The sequence below is a fragment of the Penicillium odoratum genome, assembly GCF_028828045.1.
Source record: "Penicillium odoratum strain IBT 22623 chromosome Unknown utg000005l_segment0_segment0, whole genome shotgun sequence".
Taxonomy (NCBI): domain Eukaryota; kingdom Fungi; phylum Ascomycota; class Eurotiomycetes; order Eurotiales; family Aspergillaceae; genus Penicillium; species Penicillium odoratum.
In genome coordinates this window covers 5,247,427-5,264,051 of record NW_026643147.1, presented here as the reverse complement: position 1 = coordinate 5,264,051, position 16,625 = coordinate 5,247,427, and the positions used below count along the sequence as shown (strand labels likewise).

General features: G+C 48.7%; 8 protein-coding genes across 8 annotated transcripts; 4 read left to right on the top strand and 4 right to left on the bottom strand.

The window, feature by feature from the left end:
* Positions 1-154: 154 nt before the first annotated feature.
* N7520_007531 (proteasome inhibitor PI31 family protein) lies at positions 155-1,255 on the top strand (the record flags this gene model as incomplete). Its single annotated transcript, XM_057141465.1, has 2 exons — positions 155-329; positions 387-1,255. The coding sequence occupies 2 exons, from the start codon at positions 155-157 to the stop codon at positions 1,253-1,255; spliced, it is 1,044 nt and encodes a 347-aa protein (XP_056995471.1).
* Positions 1,256-1,852: 597 nt separating this feature from the next.
* On the top strand, positions 1,853-3,185 carry N7520_007530 (serine/threonine-protein phosphatase; the record flags this gene model as incomplete). The annotated part of the gene is made up of 6 exons (XM_057141464.1): positions 1,853-2,014; positions 2,081-2,122; positions 2,197-2,302; positions 2,395-2,928; positions 2,987-3,059; positions 3,113-3,185. The coding sequence occupies 6 exons, from the start codon at positions 1,853-1,855 to the stop codon at positions 3,183-3,185; spliced, it is 990 nt and encodes a 329-aa protein (XP_056995470.1).
* A 307-nt stretch (positions 3,186-3,492) lies between these two features.
* On the bottom strand, positions 3,493-4,137 carry N7520_007529 (uncharacterized protein; the record flags this gene model as incomplete). Its single annotated transcript, XM_057141463.1, has 1 exon — positions 3,493-4,137. The coding sequence occupies one exon, from the start codon at positions 4,135-4,137 to the stop codon at positions 3,493-3,495; it is 645 nt and encodes a 214-aa protein (XP_056995469.1).
* A 750-nt stretch (positions 4,138-4,887) lies between these two features.
* Positions 4,888-6,601, bottom strand: N7520_007528 (putative homogentisate 1,2-dioxygenase; the record flags this gene model as incomplete). The annotated part of the gene is made up of 6 exons (XM_057141462.1): positions 4,888-5,258; positions 5,308-5,470; positions 5,519-6,121; positions 6,168-6,342; positions 6,400-6,422; positions 6,476-6,601. The coding sequence occupies 6 exons, from the start codon at positions 6,599-6,601 to the stop codon at positions 4,888-4,890; spliced, it is 1,461 nt and encodes a 486-aa protein (XP_056995468.1).
* Positions 6,602-7,260: 659 nt separating this feature from the next.
* Positions 7,261-9,029, bottom strand: N7520_007527 (uncharacterized protein; the record flags this gene model as incomplete). Its single annotated transcript, XM_057141461.1, has 6 exons — positions 7,261-7,839; positions 7,902-8,243; positions 8,296-8,477; positions 8,527-8,574; positions 8,623-8,792; positions 8,845-9,029. The coding sequence occupies 6 exons, from the start codon at positions 9,027-9,029 to the stop codon at positions 7,261-7,263; spliced, it is 1,506 nt and encodes a 501-aa protein (XP_056995467.1).
* Positions 9,030-10,499: 1,470 nt separating this feature from the next.
* Positions 10,500-12,291, top strand: N7520_007526 (uncharacterized protein; the record flags this gene model as incomplete). The annotated part of the gene is made up of 5 exons (XM_057141460.1): positions 10,500-10,663; positions 10,708-10,986; positions 11,035-11,210; positions 11,264-11,625; positions 11,677-12,291. 5 exons carry the CDS (start codon positions 10,500-10,502, stop codon positions 12,289-12,291), a joined length of 1,596 nt encoding a protein of 531 aa, XP_056995466.1.
* Positions 12,292-13,059: 768 nt separating this feature from the next.
* Positions 13,060-15,367, top strand: N7520_007525 (GMC family oxidoreductase; the record flags this gene model as incomplete). Its single annotated transcript, XM_057141459.1, has 6 exons — positions 13,060-13,285; positions 13,344-13,469; positions 13,525-14,228; positions 14,278-14,349; positions 14,399-14,768; positions 14,817-15,367. The coding sequence occupies 6 exons, from the start codon at positions 13,060-13,062 to the stop codon at positions 15,365-15,367; spliced, it is 2,049 nt and encodes a 682-aa protein (XP_056995465.1).
* Positions 15,368-15,541: 174 nt separating this feature from the next.
* Positions 15,542-16,535, bottom strand: N7520_007524 (haloacid dehalogenase superfamily protein; the record flags this gene model as incomplete). The annotated part of the gene is made up of 3 exons (XM_057141458.1): positions 15,542-16,243; positions 16,304-16,463; positions 16,519-16,535. The coding sequence occupies 3 exons, from the start codon at positions 16,533-16,535 to the stop codon at positions 15,542-15,544; spliced, it is 879 nt and encodes a 292-aa protein (XP_056995464.1).
* Between the last annotated feature and the right edge of the window lie 90 nt (positions 16,536-16,625).

Here is a 16,625-nt window from a genome sequence, read left to right as displayed (position 1 = left end):
ATAAGGGCCGCCAAGTATCGGATCATTGTTGATGCGTGGGGTTTAGTGTCGTCACCCTTGGGTTGCCTGTCACTCCCCCAGCTTTTGAACTTACCTTCTGTCTCCAGCTTCTTCCTTTGATCACCGTATCTGGAGAATCCCAAAGGAATCTAAAATGACAGATTCAAGCCCTTTGACCACAGAAAATGTCCTGGACGTCGCAATCAAAGCACTGCATGATGAACAACCGAGTCTCAAAACACCTTATGAAGCTATCGCCCTGATTGGCCATGCCTGCATGGCAGCGTTAGAATTTAAGCTGGTGGGACTCGGAGAAGATCACAACATAGGTATGTATCCCAGATGTGATCTATCGCTCTTACTTCCCGATGGCTAATCTTTAGCAGAGTCCACAGAGTTGCCTAAACTCCCCGCAGAATGGAACGCTAACAGTACCTTGACCTTCCGATATACCCACGAACAATCCCCGATGCAGTTCCTTTTGAGAGTGAGTCGGCTTGGCAACAAAGCTGTGGTAAATGCACTTGGCCTGGATGATGACCGCACCGGTTCTTTTGAAGTCTCCGTGAAAGATTACATCTCAGAGTCCGGCCTCCCACTACCATCCACAGTCAAGACCACCGATACTCTCCACAATGTGTTTATCTCCTCCGCTCGTCTCAGAGAACTGATCGCTCTTTTCAAATCCAATGTACTCCAGAAGCTCGCTCCGGGGCTGGACAAGGAAGCCATCGGGGCTTCAAATCGAGAATTCCAGGAGGCACTCCGCCAACAACCAGAAGACAGACCTCGTCATGATCCTCTACGGGATGGTTCGAACATGCCTGATCCCGCTCGTCCATACCCTTTTGATGATCCTCTGGCTGCTGCACCCCGCCAGCCTAAACCAACGCCCGACTTTGCTCCTCCGGGATTTGAGGATGAGTTTGAGATGAATCGCCCCACGCGTGAGTTCGTTCCGGGATTTGGTAGGGGACAAGGTGTCGGTATTGGAGAACGTGATCTTTACCCAGCAGGACTTGGCCCTCACGATCCCCTCCGTGGAACTACTGGCCCTGGCTTTGGGCGTGGTGGTGGCATGCATCCGACTTTTGATGACCCTCTCTTTGGTGGGCGTGGTGGTAATGGTGGGTATGATCCTCGTGCGCCACCTGGAGCCAGATATGATCCTCCTGGACCTGGTGCTCCACCGTTTGGCCGCAGCCGAGGACCATTTGGAGGACCCGGCGGAGGGTTCGGTGGTGACTTTATTTAAGAGTATGAGTCCGCTTTGAATGCCGAGGTAGGCTGATGATTATGATCTGACGGCGAACTGAATCCTAAGATTATTCATTTCAACTGCTTTGGATGAAATTGAACTGTTTTGTGGCGAATGCCCACGAGGCTATCATCTATCTGATCTTACCTGTATGCTATGTGAAATAGTACGGATATAGAAAAAGCTTTGAGCAGGATATAACTAATCATAGTTGACATGCAAACAAAGGAAGTTGACACAAGACTTGCGCTATAGAGTTAGAATATCTCCATCAAGGCGCACCGCCTCATTCACGGTTCAAAGGTTCACGACGTAAGAAGCGGTGTGGCTGATTATGTGGCGCAAACTTGGACCTCCAAACTTGACCTTCCCGCATCTCTTTCTCCCTTTCTTGTTTCCCCCCTCCAAACTCCCCCCATCCGTCATCCCTTGAGTTGATCTTGGGGATATTCTATCGTATCGTTGAATTGATCTTCTGATTGTTCTTGTTCTTTTAAACTCGTTCCATCCTCTACCGACCGACACGGAATCCTGTTCTCACGAGACCGCCCCTCCCCCAACTGGCCCCTCCTATCACCACCAGCTGTGCCCACCATGGATAACAACATGGAAATCGACACGGCGCGTTCGCCCGAGCCACACCGTTTGTCGCCCGTGACCGATTCCGGCTCTATACCGACTTTGGATGGTTGGATCGAGAGTTTGATGACGTGCAAGCAATTAGCGGAGGAGGACGTGCGGCGGCTGTGCGATCGGGTGCGTTTTCTCTCGCTGAAAGCTAGGATGGATCCGAAGAAATTGATGATCTAATACCCCTCGCAGGCAAGAGAAGTATTGCAAGAGGAATCGAATGTTCAGCCAGTGGTATGTGTCGTGCCTCTTCCCCGGTCGGGTCGGGTCAGGTACCCACCATCAGCAGCCACTGACCATCACAATAGAAATGTCCGGTGACGGTGTGTGGTGATATCCATGGCCAGTTCCACGATCTAATGGAGCTGTTCCGCATCGGCGGTCCTAACCCCGACACAAACTATCTCTTCATGGGTAAGTCGTGACTTGCCTGTCGGTCGCATTGTGGGGTCCTATATCGGCGATGAGACAACAATCCTAATCTTTGTTTTTTTCTTTCCGTGCAGGTGATTATGTCGATCGAGGCTACTACTCCGTTGAGACTGTGACCCTCCTGGTCTGTCTCAAGATTCGTTACCCCCAGCGTATTACCATTCTCCGTGGAAACCACGAATCCCGCCAGATCACTCAAGTGTACGGATTCTATGATGAGTGCCTGCGCAAATATGGCAACGCCAACGTGTGGAAATACTTCACCGACCTTTTCGATTATCTTCCTCTCACAGCTCTCATTGAGAACCAGATCTTCTGTCTGCACGGTGGGCTGAGCCCGTCAATCGACACCCTCGACAACATTCGATCCCTGGACCGCATCCAAGAAGTTCCGCATGAGGGACCTATGTGCGATCTGCTGTGGAGTGATCCCGATGATCGCTGTGGATGGGGAATTTCGCCTCGCGGTGCGGGGTACACGTTCGGACAGGATATTTCGGAAGCGTTCAACCACAACAACGGCTTGACTCTGGTTGCTCGGGCTCACCAATTGGTGATGGAAGGTTATAACTGGTCGCAGGATCGAAACGTAGTGACCATTTTCTCAGGTATGCTTTGTGTGGTTCTGTGAGCAAAAATTAAACAAGGAAACTGACTCTGGTGTAGCGCCCAATTACTGTTACCGCTGTGGTAACCAGGCTGCTATTATGGAGATTGACGAACACTTGAAATACACATTGTGAGTGTTGCTTTGCTACCAATGTGAAGGAATATGCTAATGATCGTTTTCAGTCTACAATTTGACCCTTGCCCCAGAGCGGGCGAACCTATGGTATCGCGACGGACACCCGATTATTTCCTGTGATAGATTTCATTTTTGTCCTTCAGTGGGCTCCTGGGCTAGCGGAGGAAGGGGGCTGCATACGGACAGGGCTCTCGCTGCCTTCTTAATTTTGTATGGTTCGATGCCTAGCCGTCTGTTGATACCAATCATGAAAATAAAAGACCCTTTTGCGAGATTCAGCTTACATCTCATCTTTTTGGACGGTCAAGATCATAACTGGTCTGCAATCAAACAGGAAACAAGTTTGCTTAGGAAGACAATTGGGTCACGTGTGGCTGGTAGCAGACAGAACTGACATGTTTGAACTTCTTTTCCTTTCATTCAGTTCTCAACTTTGACCACCCTGAAGCTTGATTTTAACTCGCTGTTCCTCAAGACGAAGGTGGATGCCATTGGTAGCAGCCTGCAGCAACTCATACAACCAAGGCCGAAACATCTCATCCGCCTCCCCGATCAGCTCTCTAGCTTGACAGATAGCAGACAAGACCACAAGATACTTATGAAACACAAGATAGTCAAGGTCATCGCATGGATCATCCTGTTCGCTTCTAGCCTGCTCACCCAGATTATTGATCCTGGCTGGGAGTGCCTCGATCCTCATAATCAAATTGGTAGTTGCATCCGTACTGATGGCTTTCATTTCACGCACTTCTATCCTCATCTGCTTCGGGATCCTGACATCAGGAAGTTCACAATATCTGAGTTCCAGGTTTTGTTCAATTTGTTCCCAAAACGTGCACAGTTGGGTGACGGTCATGTCCACCAGTGTGCGGAGTTGGATGCCAGGATATTCTGCTTTTGAATGTCTGGTTGTTGACCGGCTTGAACGTTTGGGCCTCGTGGATGCTGCTCTTTTGGCTGGAGTATTCGTAGACAACTTCTCTTGTCTGATGCCAAGGACTGGGTTTTTGTGGTTGGTCTCTGGTTCCTCTTCAGATTCGTCCTCTGGGTCCTCGCTTTTGTTGGTCTCCATGGTGGGGTGGCTAGAGATGTAGTATAATATATGCAGTCAGTCAAGCTTGCTGGCGCCAGGTGGATATATGTTGGATTGATGATTACTTACCTCGTCACGTGTGGCTTCTTAGGAGGGTTGTGAATCCGCTGTCAGAAGGGGAAGGAGCATAGCAGAGCCAAACAAGAGGAAACGCAAGCTTTGATGTTTGGAGGCAGACGGATGAAGGAAAGCAAGGAGAGTGGAGAGATTGATATACACTCACGTATCACGTACAGACATATGACAGCAGTGGTAAACCCTGCCGTGATGAGGATGTTCGAGTCGAAGTATAATTTTTGTGCCATTCTCTGCTTTAAATTTCCCATTCCAATCTCTACAATTACGTTTGATGTTTGCTTTCCTTTTTTGTGGTCATTTCCTCTCTATGTAGTAAATACCTCGTCATTATTGTATAAATAATGATAGTCACTTTTTGATGAGATATGTGAATGGAAATGTTGTGACAAAGGAAAGATCTGCTGGGTGGTGGAAGATTAGGGTAGATATGCTGCTAATAGTCACCACCATCCATCGGGTAGGAGAATGTAGACAGTAATTATCAAAAAGACAGGATATCACTTTGTACCAAAATAACGAGACTAGATAACCGACCACTATTAGAGTTTATCTCTACAGTTTACATTTCAATTAAAAACAAAAATATACATGAAATCTTTGATCATGAAAAGCATGCTAAACCTCTGACCTAGAAAATACTTATGATACAGACTAGTTTTTCACCTTCGCCAAAATAGCCTCAACCTCCTTAGCATGCTTGGAGAAGTTATCAACCAAGTTATCCCACATCTTAGGCTCATGCTCGTGCTTCTTATCACTGTTCCAAGCATAATCAGTAATAGTAAAAGGCCGACTTGACTCGAACATAAAGGCAATTGAAGCCTCGGAGATCCGCATCTCCGGCGGCACACTATCACTAGCAGCCTTGAATTCTTCGTAGGCAACACCGTGGGGTACCATCCCGCATTCGAAAGATACGCTGCCCGGCTTGAATTCGTCGGATCGGCCGCCGTAGCCGCCGTAGATCAGACCCATTAGTTCTGATGCGACATTGCGGTGATAGTATGGTGGTCGATAGGTGTCTGGTTTGACATTAGAATAATCCACCTGGAAGATATGGACGTGACCTACGGGAAGCAACATCCCATCTTGGGGAGAAGGTGAGGAAATCGGCCAATGGAGCGTTCAGATCGCGTGACTTGGCTGTGAGGACGCAGAAGATGGACGGGTCAATGTGGTCTACAGAAATAGATCCGACATTGACGAATTTGGTCAGGTCATATTTATACGGAACCTGTTGGAGATGTTAGCCGCAGTCAAGGGTCCGGGGCAGGGAACATACGTAGTTTCCATGCCAGGCAACCACATCGAATGGGTTGTGGTTCTGGGTACTCTTGAAGAACTTTCCACCTAGCTTATAAACAATCTCCCAGGGTTCCTGTGTAATCTCATAATGGGCAACAGGGCTCAAGAAGTCCCGTGCATTGGCCAGGCCATTAGCACCCAGAGGACCCAGCTCCGGAAGCTCGAAGCAGGTTCCCCAGACCTCAAGAATGTATCCACGAGACGGGCCGTCGGGCAGCTCGACACGGAAGCGAAGACCACGCTGGATAACGACTAGCTCACCAGGCTGGACATAAAGTTTACCGAACTCGGTCTGGATATCCAGGGCACCCTGCTGGGGGACGATCAGGAACTCGCCGTCGGAGTTGACAAATGCCTTCTTGGTCATGCTCGTGTTTGCAACGTAGACGTGGGTCGCGATACCTTCACGAAGAGTAGGGTCTCCGGAGCCGGCAATTGTCTTGAGACCGGAGATAAAGTCGACCTCACCAGTCTCCGGGATCTCAAATGGGTGCCATGCCAGCTGTGTGGGGGAGACATGAATGCGAGGGTTCAGTGGAAGGAAGTTGGACTCGGTGTCTTCATTGTCTGGCATTTCGGTCTTGAAAATGTTAGTCCCGGATGAAAAAAGTCGGGGCGATACATACAAAACCCTGGTGCGCAACGGCCGGGCGTGCACGGTACAACCATGCCTTCTTGTTGGCGTGTCGTGGAGCCACAAAGGCAGTGGCGGTGAGCTGCTCAGCGTACAAACCAAATCGCACGTTGCGTGGGTTGTTCTGGCCATGTGGAATAGTGCCAGGAACAGCCTCAGATTCAAATCTGAAGAACTACATCAGCCAGTTGAATCGCTAGATGTAGGTGAATGTGAATACATACGAGTTGCCGAATCCGGCTTGATACTGGTTGATATTAGTCAATGTATCCTGTTTCCCTTGGATGAACTGTCACGTACCTGATAAGGGTCATTGTGCCTTGTGCGGAACGAAGGGATACTTCCATCCTTCTGTGTCTCGGCCCAATGGAATATCTTTTGATAATCCTGGGGATCCGATATGCCGTTGCCGTTTGTGGTATGCATGATGCGATAGTGATTAGAACCAGAGTGTATTATTGTTTCAACACATGGGGAAACGATTCCGGGGCGCCATTTATGTACTTCAGAAGAACAGGCACGGTTCGTCCTGTGGGGTCAATACCTCGGACATAGATAGCGACCAAAACTCCAATTATTGGAAGTGGAGAACGAGCATGCGGGAATGCATCGTCATCAGCCATGATCTCAGCTGATCAATGGTGGTCAGAATTGCATAGAGCGTCAAGTGAATCGGCATGTATCAACAGGGTCGCTTTGCCGACCTCCCCGGGCAGTGCATCATGATTCGTGCCCAGAACCAGTGGAGACACCAAATGCAGGCTTAAATTCGACAACGATTGGATTCGTGGGTTCGACCCCACATGAGTCAGGTCTGAGTAACAGGTGGAGAGGGATTCACCGAGAGTGAACGGAATAGAAATCCACTCCATGAACTCCCTTGGATTTGATTCTGGATATTTTAATCAAGTTTGTTCCAGTTGAGTGGGTCGCGTTGTCCTGCCATTGTTGTTGCGAGTGAGCCCGGGATTGAGCAAAGAGCAACTGCCGAACTTTGAACTTCGCAGTCTACGGACATAAGGAACAACCTTGGAAGGAATTATGAATTATGTGGCAACATATCATGTGGATATATTTAATGCTTTCTAATTAAGGAGGCTAATCCGGCCGGCAGTGAGTGCACCCAAAATGGGCATGTATACGCCCCCACCAGCTTGTCGAAGCACCTGACAGTGCTCGGTTCGTCGACGAGCCGCAAATTGCGCATCGTTAATTTCTTTACACTCTCCAAGAGGTCCATACGCAAATCGTTTCTCATCAGACCACGGGGCTTGGCCAGACACAAAGTCAATCCAGCGTTGTCGCATCTCCCGTCCCACGGTCTGTGCGCTGGGATTAAAGGCAAGATCAATACCCTCAAACAGAAGCAGTAGATCCACCGCATGGTGAGCACGGCTCGATGGCTGCCAGGGATTAGGCTGGTCGATGACATAGTTGTAAACCCTCTTCTTGGCAGCCCGAAGCTTTTCCGAAACGACTTCAACGGGGAGGGTGTATCGCGCATCATTGACAATATCCAATGCACCCAACTTAGCTGCAGTGGGTCGATCAGCCACAACCTGATACATCTTGCGAAGCTTCATTCCCCATTCTTGGTTTTGGTTAAAGGCAGCAGCAATGGTCTCGCCATCCAAAAGCTCGACACCATTGCGCCAGATCACGGACTGTAGGGGGTCAATATAAAGCCCATGGCAGTGGTTTGATTATATTTAGCCGGGGTACTCACCTCGTACTCTGTATCACCGATCATAACTTCATCCACTTGTTCAGGTTTCGTTTCCCAATTATCCAATTCGGGCTCTTCTTGAATCCACATGGTGTTCACATTGCACTCCTTCAATGCCTGAACCAACACGGGGACTGAGGATGATCGCAGGGAGGACTGGCCCAGCTCCTGGACCTTAGATTCCAACACTTTGATCAGTCCGTCCCCCCTCTCGACGGGCAATGGAGATGACAGGTAAAGGGTTCCAGATGCCATCACAGCCCGCTTAACTGGGGGCCCGGTGATCAGGTGCGCATGGGTATAGATGGCCCCCGCACTTTCTCCGGAGAGGGTAATATTGTTCTAGCTGAAGTCAACAGATAGTCAAATGTTGAAAAAATGGATAGACACTTACAGGATCACCACCGAAGGAGGCAATGTTATTGCGCACCCAATCGAGCCCAATCCGCTGATCCTTCAAGGCAAGATTCTTCTCTTTACCATCGCCGAAGCTGAAAATATTGAGTCGATAATTGATGGACACGAAAATGATAGGCTTTCCTGATTGTACAGAGTCCGCAACAATCTTTGTTGCATCTGATGTCCAATAAGCTTTCGTTTCAATCATCATGGCTTATCAACATACCACATATCTTGGATGCAGCTGAGCAGAATGTCACAATCTGAGAACCACCTAGAACACATGTTAGAATATGGCTGTTGGAGAGTGATACTAACATACCGTGGATCCAGACAAGCACGGGCAAAGGACCAGTAGTCGATGAAACCGGGGGGCAAGTGATCTCCAAATTCAAGCATTCGAATTCATCTTCAGCCTCTGGGGCAATGAAAAAGTCCTCGGGAATTCGGAGAAGATGACGAACATCCACATCCGCTTGGGGACAACGTGGGCTGTTATGAATATTTAGCATTGGGAACCCAAAGTCCTCGAGTATTAACAAACCCATATTTTGTAGCATCTACAACAGCTCCCCCGAAACTGTCAACTGGCTTGGCTCTTTCAAAACGCGCCGGCACACTGGCATACTTGATTCCCAAAAATTGATGAACCGGTACACCTCCAACATTTCGTTCAATGCCTTTGAATGTGGCATTCAGGGACGCGTGGTGAACTTCCGTGGCTGGCATTGTGTTGGTGAATGGTGATAGAAACAGCAACAACCACAGCGAGGTAGCCTGTAGAGTAGACACCGGCTAATGACTTGACCTTCAACTCCCGAGATATCCACCATGGCTTCCCTTGGAGATCCATTGTCCCAGTGCGAGTTATGTGGGGCTCTTGCGGGGAACTCACGTTATGGTAGCACGGATAGATCGGAATTAACGGACGAGTGCCACGTTTAATGTCCTTACCGTTAGTCTGTCCTCCGTAGAGCAGAATCATCCAGCTAATGAGATCTTTACAATTCCAAGGTTGTCCACTCGGAAGAAAAGCTTGTGAAGCCTAATATTTCAGGCTCCAAGGTGTCTATCCTCCCCAGTCACTTTAACCCTGAAAACGACATATACTAGCTGCTACACCTTAAATTAAGTTGATTCCATTCGAATGCTCATGATGGATACAATAATGTGTACTGCAAAGGACCTAAGGGACCAAACCATATACTTCACGACACCACCCTCCTATCTAGCTCTGACAATCATAAATGAGAACACTTGAAAAGACAACTGCTCAGATGGGCTCTGGGTGCAATTATTAAATCCATCTTTTTATCCCCCTACGTCTACTTGTTTCACTTTCATCGAACCAGGTAACTTCACGAATCATACAGAGCAATTTGAAGAAGCCACTGAGCTTTTGAAAGGAGTTTACAACATTTTCAGGTTTCTAAGGATCTTTCCCGTCAAACTACATGTTATTAACCAGGAAAATCCCAGACACCGGCCCATACGAAGATATGAATTTCAACTACAGTGCTTGGAGGATCCCCCCCTTCCCCGTCCTACCTATGATGAATTGAGTACCTTCCCACTTGACCGCACGCCAATCGCAAACTTTCATGCTCGCGAGATCCTTATCACTTAAAATGGCGAACATACAACCACTAACTCCCTTGTTCGGAGGAGACGGGATTTTCCTCGCTCGAAGATATCCAAAAGTTCGCCTAACGAAAAGGTACTGCTGGCAATGACCCCTAGCTCCCGACGATCGAACAAGACACTCTTCAAGCATTTGGAAATCCGATGGCAGCCATAAAGTCATCAGAAAATTCCAGGATGTGATTTTCCAACAGTGGGTGGCATGATAGGCATATGACGCAGCGGAAGCGGGAAACCCCCACCATACTCAAGGCAATATGTGGGGCATGAGAAGTGGACGAATCTACCTTTCCATTACAACTCGCGGGAATTTGAGATCCAAGAAAATGATGCTCCCAGGAGACAAAGTAGGAAATAGGGCAGGAAATAGGGCAGGAAATAGGGCAGGAAATAGGGCAGTAGACTAATTAGGATACAGGTTAGATACACAGTATATGAGATAAAAGAGGCAAGGTTGGAGCATACTACATACAAGCATCGGTGGGGTAAAGCCTGTGACTATTTAATTAGTTTGCCCCGCGCATTCCGAAACCGACGAACCATCTCCATTACAACAACATGGCCGTTCTGAAAACAAGCAAGCTAGGGGAAATTCGCGGCTGTGAAGCGGATGGCGTGAGGAAATATCTCGGCATTCAATATGCAACCCTGAAGAATCGTCTCGCCGATGCTGAACTGGTGGAGGAACGTATTGGCGGTGTCCTGGATGCAACCAACGATGGGTAAGTTTACCCGCTGGAAGCCAAAGGCAAGCTAATAGTCGTAGACCTTTGGCACTGTCTCTACCAATTGGATGCGATATTGAACTCGGCCATGTTCAACACAAATTGCCCGAAAAAGCTTTCAGCCAGTCCGACGTCAATTGTCTCAATCTCAACATTGCGGTGCCAGCAAATGCATCTCCAAACTCGAAGCTTCCAGTCCTATTCTTCATCCACGGGGGTGGGTTTTTCATTGGAGGAAACTCATGGCCACAATATGATCTCACGAAACTTGTGAAGTTGTCCATCGACAGAGGGCTGCCTATGGTGGTGGTGACAATCAAGTATGAGCGGACCGTCGATTTATATATCATTATCTAACTCTTTGGCAGCTATCGCCTCGGTGCAGCAGGGTTTTTGACATCGGAAGAGCTTCGCCAGGCAGGCTACCGCTCCAACAACGGTCTTCGTGACCAACGGGTTGCGCTGGAGTGGGTACAGAAGCATATTCGTGATTTTGGTGGCGACCCAGACAACGTGACTGCAGCAGGCCAGAGTGCCGGAGGAGGTGATATTCCCAGTCCTCTACGTTCTACCTGACTCAAGGCTGATTCACAATAGCATCTGTGACCTACCACCTTCACTCGCAAAAACCTCTATTCAAACGAGCTATTGCGATGGCTGGCACATCGTGTCTCCTGCAGGCACTGCCGAATATTTTCCACGAGGAGAATTACGCGAATGCAATTGCTGCATTAGGACTTTCCGACGTATCATCAGAAGAGAGACTCAAGGCTCTTCTCGAGATGCCCGGAGAGGATCTCGTGGCTCGGCTTCCACCGAGTATTTCGTTTGCACCTGCTCTTGATGGTGATCTGATTCTGCCTGGTGCCACATATACCGAGATTGGGAAACCCAGCTCCAATCTCCTTCCTGGAAAAGAATGGTGCCAGGATCTGTTAATTGGCGATAACGAAATTGATGTAAGTTGAAATCCGATCCCCGTTTGTATGCAGGCTGACTCAGCTATGTAGGCCAGTATCTTTGAATTCCTTGCGCCACAAATCAAAACACAGACGACAAAGAAGTTTATTGCTGCAATTCACAAGATACTCGCTTTGTACCCAACGGTCGCCCATCGCATTTTGGAGACATATGGTATCGCTGATGACACGCCCGATGCGAAAGCCTTGGCATCTGCCCTAACATATGCCAACGACATATCTTTCAATGCAGCAACTTTATCATATGCCCGTGGCTGGGCAGGCAATGCATATGTGTACTATTTCAATGAGGGTAATCCCTGGGATGGGCCATGGAAAGGCCGAGCCAATCACATCCTCGATGTGATCTACCTCTTCCAGAACCTGAGTGACTCCATGAGCCCCGAACAAGCCGCAGTTGGCGCTGCATTTGCGGAAGACATTTTCAAATTCTGTCACGGTGTAGCGCCTTGGCCAGCCATTCCGGGTCAAATTGACGAAGCGTCAGCGCGCATATACGGTCCCAGTGGGCGGGGTGTCACAACTGACGTGTCTCAAAAGTTGTTTGGAGAAAATACCGCCCGCAGAAGTGTTCTTTTTGATTGTGCCCCCGAAGTATCGTTGGACGAGCTAGCGAAGGTGCTTGGAGAATTCATGTGCAGTTGATTTGACACGCTATCCGTCAAGAGATAGTTCTGCTTTGTATCACAATCACGACGCCACAAATGACTATAAAAAATTTGCTTTTATTCGGTGTAGGTTCCCGGCGCAGCTCATTGTAAACAAAGCGGATATCCTCCAAAATAGTATCATCACCGCCGATCTGCCGATGTTCCCACGCACCCCAGCCACGTACTTATGTACTTACAGTCGCGTATTCGGGGTGGGGCATAGTAATCGGATCTGATCGAGACCCAATGATGTGCCAAGACGGTCGGCAATAGGATGCAAACGAACAAAAGGCAAAACCCTAATGATCAGCAAGAAAAGTTCTCAAGATTAAGATCTTCAATGCTGCATCATCAAGGAGCAAGTGTCGTGTCCATATCAAGGAATTGCGTAGATCTTGATCAATTCAACCCATATTACGTCGATGTTTCAAAAAGACCCAGAAAAAATAACCTATGGGAAAAAGTGATCTGCAGCTTTGGAAACATTAGGTTGGACAAAGTGGAGGTCGGTGGGGGGGTTGGAGGGGACTTTGATAGGATCGTGAGATTTGATTTGTACAACATCTTGGGTCGAATCGACACGAACTCCACTAGGAAAGGTTCCAGCCCGTGTTGATTTGTCCAGAAATCGGGGCAGATAAAGCTTTCCCTGGGTTTGCTCAGGGGATATTTTATGCTGAAAGTTTGTTCAGAGGCATTGGGCTTTTGTAAATATTTTCGCAATTGGATTCAGTTTGCTTTCCATCTGTCTCATTTGTGTATAATGCGGTGTACCCTATCCGCTGGGATCATTGGCGCAGGCCTCGCGATTGTACCTGTCGCTCACGCCTTGTCGCCTCGCACGGAGATCTCCGACTCGTACGATTTTGTCATCATTGGAGGAGGACAAGCCGGACTCACTGTAGGTGGCCGTCTCTCTGAAGACACAAATCATACAGTCCTAGTTTTGGAGGCAGGTGGTAATGGTGATGATTACCGTGAACGTATAGGTATGAATCTAATGTCAGGGTAACAGCAAAGGTCAAAGAAATCCTGACAACTGTTCAGATACCCCAGCATACTCATACTTTGATTCCTTGTGGACAACACCATTGAATTGGAAATATTACACTGTTCCACAGCCCAATGCCGAAGATCGGGAGATCTATTGGCCTCGTGGCAAGGTGCTTGGAGGTACGCATCTCCATCTCGGATCAGCAATGACAAGCTTCCTAACATAACTGTTCAGGGAGTTCCGCCATCAATGGCTTATATCTAACCCGCCCGGGTGAAGATGATATCAATGCTTGGAAAGATCTGTTGGGCGACATGGATGGAGCAGAGAATTGGTCATGGGATTCTTTCTACGCTGCGATGCGAAAAAGCGAGAATTTCACTGCGCCAAGCGATTCGATAGCCGAAGAGGCGGATATTCATTGGAATATATCAACCCATGGTACGGCGGGGCCGATCCAGGCATCTTACCCTGGATACACGTTCCCTCAAGTGGGTTATTGGGTAGAATCCCTCGAAAATATCGGCATCGCCATTTCAGAGGATATGTACGGTGGTGACAACTGGGGCGCCGAGGTCTCAACATCCTGCATCAATCCTTCCAATTGGACGCGATCGTATAGTCGCACGGGTTATCTCGACCCTCTCCCTGACAAGGGGAACTATGACGTTCTCGCCAATGCCTACGTAACTCGCATCGTCTTCGACAACTCTACTTCCGACAATTTGACGGCTACTGCAGTCGAGTACACAACTGACAACGGTACAACCACATCGACGGTCAAGATTAACAAAGAGGTCATTCTTTCTGCGGGTGCAGTTGGCAGCCCGGCAATACTGATGTATAGTGGTGTCGGCCCGAAGGATGTTCTATCTGATGCTGGCATTGACCTTCTATCCGAACTCCCTGGTGTTGGCCAGCACCTTCAAGATCACTTTGTAGGTTCTTTGTTTCACACCTCATGAACCCCTGACTGACCGACCACAGAGTGCTACGGTGACATGGGATACCGATGCGACTACGGCAGGCTCTATTTACTATGACGACGGTGCCGACAAGGTTAGTCTTCTCAAATCGCTGAGCAGAATGTGTATTCTGATCTATACAGGATAATCAGCTTTATCTCTCATACATCGATGATGCCGTCGCGTACGTTAACGCAACCGCGATATACGGTAGCAGTGTTTCCTCTATGGAGTCGAGCATCCTCGCGTCCATTAACCAGTATGCACCAAATACGACATACAGCGACGAAGTGATCGCAGGCTACAAAGCCATCTGCAACATCACAGCGAAGAAAATCTTCAACAGTCCAACCGGTATCATCGAGCTCTTGTTCATGAACAGCGATTCGAATGGTGATGTCGGGATCACCGCTGCTCTCCAGCACCCGTATAGCCACGGTCGCATTTACATCAACTCCTCAAACCCACTGGACTACCCCGTCATCGACCCCAACTATCTATACAACCCCGCTGGTACGTTTGATGTATCGGAGACTATCAAACAAAGCTAACTTATTGTAGACTACGAAGTCCTCCGTGATGGCCTCAAAATGGCACGAAGCATAGGCGAAGCATCTCCGCTGAGCAACAATCTCACAACCGAAACAGCACCCGGATCAAATGTTACAACCGATGATGAATGGGTTAAATGGCTGCGCGGCGCTGCCAGCACAGAATTCCATCCCTCTTCATCATGTGCAATGCTTCCCCGCGAGCTGGGTGGTGTCGTTGACGCAAACCTATTGGTTTACGGCCTCGCGAATGTTCGCGTGGTCGATGCCAGTGTTCCACCTATTGCCTTGTCAACGCATCTCATGGCTTCAACCTATGGAGTCGCTGAGCAGGCGGCGAATATTATTCGTGGATTTTACAATGGGGTGCCCATGACACAGTCTTCTGGCAATGGTGGCAGTAACAGCAGCAGTGGGACTACTTCCTCTAAGCCCACCGCTGCGAAGCATGTCAAATCAAGTGGGTCGACTGCTGCTCCAAGTAGTAGCGCTCCTGGTAAGGAGGGTGCGCCTTTATACAGTTGGGTGTCCTTCTTGCTCTTTATTGGCTTGTTTATGTAGACTTAGATGAAAGTTCGGTTCTGCTATGGAAATGTTGTACATAATTTAGACAGTATTTACAATCTACAAGAATAAACGCAGCGATTTTAATTACTGGAAATGTCTTTCATCTCTATTAGTCTCAATGGCTAGTGTGTATCGAAGTTCCCATTCGCCTACCTTTCTGTATGCCGTTCAAAGAGGTATCTGGATCCCATACCGCTCATAAGGAAAGTCTTCTAGGGTAGCAACTAGCTGCCCCCAACCATCACCAAGTTTTCCAGTGGTTCCAGATCCATTCACACGCCATGCCTGTAGCTCTTCAGCTTCTTTTTCAGCCGCACTCTTTTCTTCCTCCTTATGCGATCCTGTTAGACCTGCAAGAACTTCCTCCTCTCGGCCTTTATATGTTTCCAGAAGACCCGGGTGCGGGCACCAGACCACCTGCATGCCGGCACGACGACCTGCCTCCACGCCAGGCACTGCATCTTCAAAAACCAGACACTCTTCCGGTTTAATCTCAGGCTCGCCCTTGCTGCGCAGGCTCTCATTGATAGTCTCCAATGCCAGCAGGTAGATATCAGGGAGCGGCTTGCCTCTCCCCTTGCCAATGCGGGGGTCGTCACCCAGCACACGGTGAACTTCAGGGAATGCTGCAAAGAGTTCTGGAAGGTGGTCCGACTTCAGCTTGAAGTTCTTGCTGTTCGAAGAAGTCGCCAGAGCAATGTGCACCGGCTGGTCCGTGGATTGGGTTGACACAAGCTTGGACAGAAGAGTGGGAACTCCTGGCAGCGGCTTGGACTGTGGGAAGTACTTTGCTTGCATAGATGCTTGCTTGGCTTGCATTTCCTCCGGGGTGATAGGAAGCTGAGCCCAATCGTGGAAAATCTTACTGGCCTGTAGCAATTGTTATGCCGATGTTCTTGATAATTGGTGATTTGTATAGCTTTCACATACCTCGGGCTGCGGGCGACCTTGCAGCTGTGCTTTGATCGACCAGGGAAGCATTGGCTTGCCGTACATGGCAAGAACTTCGTTTGTGATCTGAGAATATTTGTCCTCCGAGTCGATCAACAAGCCGTCCATGTCGAAGAGACACGCACGAATGCGCGGTAGTCTGTCATAAATGTCAATCCAGGGTTGTAATTAGCCAATCGCCAGCGGTTACGTACTCTTTGAGCTCAGCCATGGTGGGTATGTCGTCGACTTATGGTACGTTTAAGCGGGACAAAGGACTTGAGATTGATAAGGCTTGCGCGGGGGAAGCGGCGCTTATCAG